General features: G+C 46.0%; 1 protein-coding gene across 1 annotated transcript in view; it reads left to right on the top strand.

Moving 5' to 3' along the window:
• snd1 (staphylococcal nuclease and tudor domain containing 1) overlaps window positions 1–10,799 on the top strand; it is a 153,447-nt gene that overhangs the window by 138,418 nt on the left and 4,230 nt on the right. Inside the window, exon 22 of the mRNA XM_031858890.1 lies at window positions 1,099–1,302. Coding sequence (XP_031714750.1) covers window positions 1,099–1,302 — 204 coding nt within the window. The remainder of the gene's footprint in view (window positions 1–1,098; window positions 1,303–10,799) is intronic.

Below are 10,799 nucleotides of genomic sequence, written 5' to 3' on the forward strand. Positions count from 1 at the left end.
TAAGCAGGTCATATCTGGTGTGTTTTTAGTGCTATAAGCAGGTCATATCTGGTGGACAAGAGAGGTTCACTAGAAGGCCCTCATCAATGTTGTATCGCCCCCTCACGAGCGTCAAAGTATTCTTGTTCTGTAACAAGTTGACCAGGGGGAGAGCAGGGACAAAATAGGCCTCATGGTTTTGTGCCTTGAACAAGCTTCCCTGCCCCCACACACACACACATATAACACCAGACACACACATACCCAAGGGCGGCTAACTTGAAGGGGGTTGCCATGGAGACAAGACCAGGGCGAGAAAGAAGGGAAACAAAGAGATGGATGGATGATGGCCAGGGACTGATTTTTTTAGTTTTTAAGTCTCATCCTGCCTCTAAAGATAGAGCACCCTTGTTTTTGTCGCTTTCGCCCCAGCCTGCTGGAGGACGTGCAGACAGTATTGCATTGCAGCTGTTCCACCTCCTTCTCCACCATGTGTTGAATCAAATGCTGCCCTTTCACATTCAAGAAGGTTAGGAATAAGAGACAGTGAGGCGACTAACTAAAGGATGAGAAGAAAGGGACAGGATGAGGTGGAGGATAAGGGTGGGTGAGAATCAGACCATTGTGTACTTCAGCCAAACTAAAATCTCTTGAACTGCTTGAGTAGATAATTGCTGTGCTACATGACTGACCGTGTGAGTGATCATGTAATTGTAATCGATTGGAGAATGACGTGATTGAATGTGTTCCTACTGACCACGTTACAAAGTGCGTGTGGACAGGTTTTTTGTTTTTTCTTCCATTTTCTGAACAGTTTTTCCACCTGACAGGATGCAGATGTCACAGTTAGGTTCGTGCATATGTAGAGCGTATTTATCAGCCTCTGCATAGCATGCATTTGTGTGTGTATGCTAATCTTTTTGGGCGCCATTGGAGATAATATACTAATTAGCCCTTTCACCCTTTTTCCTCATCTCCCCTCCCTCTCTTTCCCCTTCTCCTTCCCTTCCATCATCTCCTCAATCTACTTTTCTTCACTGCCTCCATCCCAACATGCCCCATTTCCTGTTCTTCTGTCGCCTCCTCTTTATTCCTGATCCCATCCCTCACCTCTTTTAGGAGGATGGTCGTGCGGACGTGGTGGACTGCATTGTGCGGGACATCCAGAACAGCCAGTGCCTGATGAACGTGGAGTTCCAGGGTGCCACCTGCCCACATGTCACAATACAGTTTGGGGACACCAAGGACGACGCGGGCCTCGGCCTGGTCAAGGAAGGCTTGGTCATGGTGGACGTCCGCAAGGAGAAGCACCTGCAGAAGATTGTGAGTGAAAAGATGGGATATACTCTCGGGGATGGGACGGCGGTGTTACTTAAGGCTGATGTGTGGTTCTCTTGTGCTGTTTCTCTCCCTCGCTTCATTTGTTGTTGTTTTTCCTACCTCCGGTCTTGCACTTATTTGTGGAAAAGACTGATATGATTAAACGGGTCAGTTAAGAGTTATTGGAGAATTTCTATACATTTTCTATTGATTTCTCAGCCCTACTTTTGTTATTTGTGTTTAAAAAAGCAATTACGAGTTTACATTTTTCAGAATACGACTTATTTTTCTCTACGTCTTGTTATTTAGTGGCTCACAGTGCTGTCAATTCAGATTCTCTCACAATTCTACACCGTAGGCACAGCTACAGGAGCAATTTTTGGGGTTAAGTGTCTTGCTCACATCAACATGAGACTAGTGGAGCCTGAGCCGGAGTTCGAACTGCCGATCCTCTGATTGAAGTACAGCCCCGCTCTCCACTTCGCCACAGTCGCCACATATTTTACAATTGTAAATCACACAGGAATGGGGAAACGTGTCCACGAGAGTGTAATTGGTGGCAATCAACGTATACATTTATGCAAATTTAGAGGGTGGTGGGAAGAAAACGTATGCGAAGACATTCTTCCGCTCGCACGCGGAGACGCGGTTAATAACTCATTCTTGTAGATCACAGATAGAAGCACTTCCCGCCTCGGTCAGTCAATAACGCACTATATCAGTGTATTGACCCCTGACCTCTGAGGAGTAGCCGGGAACCGTAACGCAGTCTCTGGGCAATGGACCCGATAGACAAAGGAGAATGATTTAAACCTTTCAGCCATCGGACTAATGGGTTTATAGACTGCACCGATTTAGGTTCCGTTAAATCAAATGCTTTCTCTTTAGCATTCAACGGCTGCATCTCCAGCGTCTCCTCGCTGGCTACAGACCACTAGTTTGATCTGGGGAAAGCTTAACAAGCAGCGGTGTTGCCCGATGTACTTACAAGTGAGCGTTAAAGTAAGCTGGAAGGCATTTCTTTTTGATAATTCCACCCATTAAGGCCGCTTCCAAACTCAAAAGACGAAGAAGTCGGTGTGTGTCAGTTCTTGTGTCAGTGTCGGTTCTTTATCCAAACTGAGTAACGTCGACTATATCAGACTCAATATACGACGACCAGTGATGTTGGGTGAATGATTCCCTCTCTAGTCTTTAAGGCTTTATTAGATGTCATACAACCTTTTGAACTCGATGTACAAGGGCTGGAGCAATTCATCATGTTTCAACTAGACATGGATTAGTCCACGACAGAAAAGGGATTTGAGTCATTTTAAGATGATTGGGTTTTGGGCTGTTCGGATAAAACAAGACATTTAAAGACCTCACCTTGGACGAAGGGAAATTGCAATGGGTTAATTGAATTGTCAGTTTCACCTATCCCTATTGTATAAGCCCTCTTGGACTCGCATGCTGCTTTGGATGAAGGCATTCAGTCTGTAAATCTGCTGAGTAGTCTACTATTTTTGTAATCTGTTGACTTTCTGGCTCAAAGATTCACGAGCAGCAGTGCAGCTGATGCTGGTGCGACGACGGATAACGTTATCGTGCATGGCAGTGTCGCCCATAAATGTTCCAAGACACAACCTTTCGTTGAGCTCCGGATCCGTGCCCCCCCCATGCTTCCACCTCTTTTATAGAAACTCGCCCTCGAGTTTTGTCGGATCCGAGCCGGCTCACCCTGAGCTCCGTCCTCCTTTCTCTGCTCTCACTCATCCGGACTCATCGGCCCCCCCTTGTAAAAGTGACTTTTGTCCTTCCTATCTGTTCCATTTTGGCTCTATTCTATATTCATTATCCATTCCGGGGGGATTGGAACATGGTCATTGTAATCTGTACTCCCTCGCGCTAAGCATTGCGTAACAGATGGGCTGTAATGTTCACTGGCACTTCAGTGTCTATCAATAGTCGGTCGTGAGTGCACTGAAGGTTAATACCAGTCTTTGAGGATGGCATTGTCCCAAGAGAGGGGGAAGAGAGAGGGATATTCATCCATTTGGGGTTTTATGTCTTTTTCTTTCTTCTTTTTTTCGAGTGCATTTCTGCCTTAAGCCCTACATTGGCGGATACCCGCTATGTACACCGTATGGATGGCTTTTGTTGCAGCTATACAACACGTTCATGGCACAGTCATTGTGAAAAGATGATCATATGCATGCCAGCTGCTGGTGTCTGATTGGAGGGAAGTGGGATATTAAGAGGAGGAATCCGTAAGCCAAATTGTGATTGATAATCTGTATTTATTGAGGGGGGGGAATTGACAGTGACACAGAGGTGCCGATGGAAGATAAGTGCAACTGACATTGTCCTATATACGATGAACTGACCCAAAATGTAACGCCTGAACCGGAGCCCTCGTATATGTATAATCTATCCAACGCTCACAATGAAGCAGATTTAAAGTGATTGAGTATATAGTTTAATCTGCCATACATCTGGCACATCATGTGTAGTCCTTTAGCACACGTGTTATTTATGAGGGATTGATATTTAGATTATCGTCAGTGAGTGATATCATTGCTTTATCACCAGCACAGGAAACAGAAGGGACATTAATGTACCTTACATTACATACAGTAGGTACATCAGGGGCCAGTAACTGTCATGCTAGTTTCAAATATTTTCTCTCAAAGAATACAGCTCTGTTGCCTTACTGCATCACACTACCCGTCTATTTGTTTCTCCACCCGCTCTTCCTCTTTGTCGCCACTCCAGACATTTTAAATCCAGATATAGACCTTGAGAATAGGCTTCTATAGAAATCAACTTGTATTGTTGCCTCATGCACAGCACTGCTGTACATTGTCTGGAGCAAATGGCTGCGATGCAAAATTGCAGCCAATTGTACATGCTCTCTTCCTATTGGTGTCGTAAATGAGCTGTTAGCAACGCTCGACGGTAATGGTTCCTCTTGGCAGCCATAGTTAGAGCGGCGTCAACCACGTCACTTGGTCTGATGGCCTCTTGGCAGCTGTAATTCTTGAGTTGAGTTGAACGGCACTTGCTATTTCTCCCCTTTAGTATGAAATCTAGTGGATGTGAGTGCATCGATTTTCTCCGCCACAAATTTGCGAGAATGAAAGAAAGTGTAAAGTTTCATCAAAAGGGCCTCAACATGCATGTAAAACGTCCTGTTGGGCACTGACACTCGCACTGACTCCATGCCGTCTCCACCTCAGGCACAGTAGATATACTAAGCCGTCCTTAAATTGTCCTGGCACCATCAACTAACCACCGCTCGGAATGGCAAGTTGCCACACTGGCACTCACTCCCTCACTAAAACACTTCTCTCTCTTTCGTCACCCTTCTTAATGTGTCCCTCCACTCATTGTTCAGTCTGGTTTCTTCCATACCTTTCTCCCCCTCGTTCCCAAGTTCCACAACATCACTCACTTTTTCCTACTCTCCTTCCCACCGCCTCTTCTCTTCCCTGTACTCTCCATTCCTCTTACTTCCTCCACCTTCTGCATGTCACTCCCTCAACTCCCGGTACTTTCCCCACTCTTCCTCCCGGTGAGCTTGAGGAACGGAGGTGCTAATTTGCTTTTTTTTTTCTTTCCATACTATGTCATGATGAACAATAATCTCCAGGAATTCAAGTGGAGAGGCACTCGGATCAGATCTGGCGTTGGCCTCATAATGAGCTGTGATTTTTATTTATTTATTTATTTTTATTTTTTTGAAATGCTGTTATCTGCAATTATTTGCAACTAGCATCAGCCGGCTCTGCCCTGTGAGCTCACACTGAGTTGACAGTTATGCCTTTCTTTTATAATTTTAAGTGAAGGCGTACAGTAGGGAGACAAGAACTGTGTGTGTGCGTGCCTCGGGGCTAATATTTAAAAAAGAACGAGAGAAAGAAAGTGGGCTCAACGGATAACTACATACGCTATAAATGTATTTTTCGCTTTCTACCTGATTGGGTACACGGGTAATAAGTGCCTGCAGCTGCTATCTTTGACTCACACTCAGATTTAGCATTTTTGTTGTTGCAGAAACAGCTGAAATGACTCAATTGGAAGGTGACTGTGTGGTTAGAAGCACTATATTTTGTGCTCTGCTGCTTTTCACCGGTGGTTTCTGCGTGTCGCCCAGTCACCTCAGCGAACTTAGATCGCTGCTAGCCCCCCCAAAGTTCATTAGCGTTACAAGCTAATAATCTCCTGTTTGCCAATTACAAGTCAATTACAAACACGGACGTGTCTGTCACTACCTAGCGAGCGCAATTATTATCAATCGCCAATAGCGACGGAGCCTATATATCGACCTAGACCTAATTTCCATTGCTTTCCCTACTGCAGAGATGAATGTATAGACACGTTTGTAAAGACTTGCTTCAGATCTTTATTGAAATGTGTGTCGGCAGAAGGAAGATTGTGGGTAAAGACAGCTGTGAGGTGGCTCCCTAAGAGTCAAAGCTGCAGATGAGAGTCCTGGAATCTTTAATTACCCAGCAGCCCCCTGGGGAATGCAGTTTTTATTTATTTATTTCCTTTTATCTTCTTTCCCTCTATTGTTGCTGTATTCACTCGGAGGCCTTGCTCTTCATGTATGAATGTTGAGCATTCAGTAGCTTTGAGGGGCTAGAAGGGCAGCCTTTAAGTTGTGGCTCACATGCGATGCAGGTATCTTTTTTTTATTCATCCCTGTCTTGTCACATAAACTGCCTCATGGGTAGTGTGTGTGTTTTTTTTTTTTTTTTCCCCCGGTGAATTTAACAGCGCAGCGGTTGCATTGCGCAGTAATTGTGTTAATGGGGGTTGAAACTGTAGATGAAGATGAAATGGTGTGCTAAGAAGTGTAGTCACACATACACAGGATGCCCCCAGGGATGGGCTGTTCCATTTATCAAAGACCTATTGTGTCGTGTGGTACACATACCCGGCAGTAAGGGGGCTCTCGTGTGATGTAGTGTGCTGCTGCCGTATTGTTGAGGCACTGATACTATCCAGTAATCTCGCCGTAACAAAAATGAGGCCTCACGGGCAAACAGCGTTTCATGTCGTAGCGCCGCTGTTGTCCAAGCAGAGTGGACGAACATAGCACCCTCCCCTCACTCTAAATGAGTAACAGAAAAATTTAATAAATAAAAAAAAAAAAGGGGGGGGGTTAAAATGTGTGTTTCTGAGGCGAATGAGTAACCACCCCCATGGATCCTGCCATGGTCAGGTCCCCCACGCCTCCACCCCAACCCAAAGATTCTTCAGCGTGTCGTCTATAAATAGCTTTGAGCCGAATCCAGATCACCAATTGACTGACTTTCAGACTGCTGCCCTCTCTGTTCAACCCCGACACCCATCAAGAACCCCCCCACACACACACACACACACACACACCTCATGCCAAAAAAACACCACAGGGCACATATAAACACACACCCACTGAGCTTCATGGGTATGTGACAGCATGACTGCTCCCCACCAATGACTCAATACCTAATTTACAAGTAGAGTTGGAGATGAGGCCTTTTAATGGACATTTTCTGCTCCCCTGTTATTGGCTGCACACGCACACACACTCACTTTCACAGGCAGTTGCCTCCCTCTGCTGCCACTGCTCTGAGGGCCCTCTTGACATGTCCTAGCTGACACGCGCCACTTCCCGAACGCCATTCCATCTTCTGCAGATCTATACACGCTCGCACAGTCCCTCCCACACGCCCTGAGGGGTGAGTGGAGGATTGTCAGGAGGGGAGTGGAGGCGCCACATTGTTCAAAATCTTATATTATTTTGAGTTCTGTGACCTCGTGGGAGATGGAAAATTGATAATTGATAATTTTGGAGAAAAAGAGCAAACTCCTTACGCAGCCTCTATAAAAGTTAGTGTGTGTGTGTGTGTGTGTGTGTGTGTGTGTGTGTGTTTGCATGCGTGTGTGACATATCTCTATAATGCATTAGTGTTTACATAAGACTTGTTTTCTCTCCAGTGCCCCTGGGAGAGCATTGGAAAATGTTCTTTGTGATATCTGTTGTTAGTCCTTGCATTTGTTGTGTGCGTGCACGTGTTTCACATGTGTGTGTCCTCCTTAACTCTATGAACCCATGCTGGTGGGCTTGTCATGCCACGTTCCCGCCAAAGCGCCTGATCTCCTCCGACAGCCATGCTGGGGGGGACCAGCATGCAACATGGTGTATTCCCAGTTTACCCCGGATAAGGACAATGACACTCATACACATGATGATGTACATATAAGGCTCAGCTTTTCACAAGAAACACCCAGAATTTTTCATGAAGTAGTAAACTGATGTAAGCTAACTAAGAGTCTATCTAACAGTTATTTTCTGCAAAAAGAAGACTGCAGTTTACAGGGAACAAGGTTCTCTTGCATCATTGACAATTTTTTGTATTTAATGTGTTTTTTAGAGTCATTCATTGAATTTAATTTCTCTTATTTTTATGGGACAAAAAGGCACATCTGTAAAAATGAGCAAAGTCAAAGGCGATCTTTTCATCCTAAATCTATTTAAACAAACCAACATCCCCTCACGCATACACCAGGATTCTCTCCCTGGTTATCTGCTGCTTATGTGACGAGCCTTTTCACTATCAAACCACTTGTACAATGAACAGTCTGAGGAGACTTTCCCCTGCTCCCTGCTCCCTGCTCGCCATGCAGTATTCATGCACTTGGCATGTTTAAATGAGAGGCATCTCTTAGGACTACAATCCACAGCTCAGCCAAGCGCACTCTACTTGAAACAGTGTGAGTTACAGACATAAAAAGTTATGTTCCGGCAAACGCTCCGACTACAACCTGCCGTGTGCAGAGTTGGCTGCTTTGAGTCAAAAGGAGACAGCGATGGCAGGCGGAGCTGTGGAGGGAGAATGAAAGGAGATGTAATGAGGATTGAGAGAGCAATAGGAAAGAACGAGCAATGCAGAAACTAAGAAACTGACAAATTGGAGTGAGTAGCTTCTCTTTTTTTTTTTTTTTTTTTTTTGTGTGGTTGGGGTTTGACTGCTCTTGTCTGGGAGGCTGTGTGTCTGATCGTCATTGCTGTTAATGAGAAAAGCTCAACATGCGTGGAGGACGAGCCTCATTGTTCCCTTTTCCACTCAAGTGTTTTTTTTTTTACATCGCGTGACATCCCATCTCAGCAGCAAGGACCAAGAGAGCACACCCCGATGCTGGAACTTTGATTAGTCACTTGCCATTCACATGCACCTGATCCAAAACATGGTTTCACTTCGCACTTTTTGCGTGCTGTGAAATTACAAATTAAAAAAAATCGAGGCAGCTCACCTACGCACCAGACGCGCACAACCTGTCGGAAAGCTGCCACGTTAGCGGTTGCTCAGATCCATCACTTTCACACCATGCTTACCAGAACACCACCTGGGCATGGCATGCCGGCCAGCGCGGGCAAATGCGCCGGCTCGCTCTCAGGCAGAGAGAGATTCACAGCCAGGCAGACAAGTGCCAAAACACCAGACCCGCACCACCTGTCGCTCGTCTTACGAAAAGCATCACACTTACACAGTCTCCCACCAAGTCTGCAGCTAGAAAGTTACCTGCATGCAAAAACAGATAGTTTTCTAGTCTCAGAAGGCTGACAAAGTCACCCAAAAGTGAACTGTTGGTGTGAAATGATAACAAATTGACTTCAGCTAAACTTTCAGAGACTTGTTGTGTTGCGGACTCCGAGTTCAATGGGCGCGAGGACTTAAACCGCACGCGTTCGGGGGCACTCCAACACACGCAGCATCCGACTCAGCCGAGCGGCATATCCTCCGCTACTGCCAGTGTCCATGGCCACTGCTCACCAAACATGGCATCTGTCTGGCATATGGGAGCTCTGTAGGGTCATCCCGACAAGCTCGCTGTCACCCGCCGCCTTCTGCCACCCAATCCCCTTCCAAAACGCTACGTTTTCCTTCTCCCCTCATTGATTATCCTCTTTTCTTTGTTGCGTTTCATATTCTCCTCCTCACGCGGAACACATAATCAACTTTGAGCTTCTTCCTCGTCGGCCTCTCGCCTTCGCTTTACATCATTTATTTTTGTTCCGACAACCCTCCCATCATTCCTCCTTTCCCATCCTCCCGTGTTTAACGTTGCACTTGTTTCCCAAAGGCGACAAAAAAAAAATTTACTTTATTAAGTCATTTCCACATGAGTTTTTGCTTCTGTTTGCGTCTGAATGAACTATTATGCCTCCCTACTGGAGCCAATAGAAAAGCTGTGAAAGAAGGATCCGGGACAGGATATGTGGAGCTGTCATCATCGGTGTTCAGCTGCACACACTGATTGGCCGTTGTGTTGCACTGAGCTGAAGTGAGCAGAACAGTGAAAGATGAGGGCGAGCCAGGAAAGGCACCCTCCCGACCGGAGCACAAAGAGGCTCACCGCGTTAGCGCCAATATGGCGGCATGTCATCTGTGCGTATTGTGCTGCAGTGCTCTCGACTAAGCGTCTTTCACAGAATTCTTTGGATGCTGATTCTCGGCTACGTGGAGTTTGGCAAAAGTGAGTGGTGAACATGATTTTTATGTTGAGCTGGGGTTTATATTGCGAGCCATTTTTCTCGTGTAAAGTCTCTCTTTTCTGTGTTCAAATATTGCTGGATCCACTTTGGCAGATATGAAACCCTCTTCCACATCCTTTTAGTCGGCCCCTAGCTGTCAAAGTGCAGCACTGGGAAAGACGGCTAGAACCACTACGGGCACGGATAGCCGCCCTCCAAAGCCCAAATGGCATCGCTTTGCCTTTTGTGTCGGTGAAATATCTTCCGCTGGGTCCTCCATATGGGGACATCTGCCCCGATGGGACCGAGATGCCATATCCCAACGCCTTCCAAAAAAATCTCTCCTTTAGTTGGCTTTGATGGATGACTTGTGCAGCCACTGCACTTTCCCAAGCCACACACTCACGCATGCACCCCCTTCCACAGAGTGGCTGTACAATCCAGCTGCAGGTCTGTTATCTTGGCGGTGCCATGTGCAGCGAGCGTCGCTATCAAATCAACCTACGTGCACAAGCTAGCTAAGCAATTAAACTCCAGGGCCCCATCCACACTTGACAGTTTTAACATCTGGCATCTTGTTCTGGTGTGTGTGTGAGTGTGTGTGTGTGATCGTCTGAGTGTGAAATCCAGCTCATCTGCTACTATAATAAGCTATGAAACATGGTGCACAATTGAATCCATCACAACAACTCGATGACTCATCTTTTCTGTCCCCATCTTTTTTTGCTTTCTTTGAGTTCTTTCTTTTTATTAATTATACATTGTACATTCAGACGGATTGTGAGTGGCCAGGGATAAACATGGTGGAGGTGAGGTGAACTGTGTGTGTGTAGGGCTTTATTACTCTGTATCCTCGCTGACATTGTAATGGTGGAGGACAGCTCCACTCAGAGTGTCTGCCGTCGGGCTTTCCAAGGTCCCATACATCCACTTACACTGCACCCATCCTCTCTCTCTCTCTCTCTCTCTCTCTCTCTCTCTCTCTCTCTCTCTC

Source organism: Anarrhichthys ocellatus, unplaced genomic scaffold (genome assembly GCF_004355925.1).
Source record: "Anarrhichthys ocellatus isolate YVR2014 unplaced genomic scaffold, GSC_Weel_1.0 scaffold21, whole genome shotgun sequence".
NCBI lineage: Eukaryota > Metazoa > Chordata > Actinopteri > Perciformes > Anarhichadidae > Anarrhichthys > Anarrhichthys ocellatus.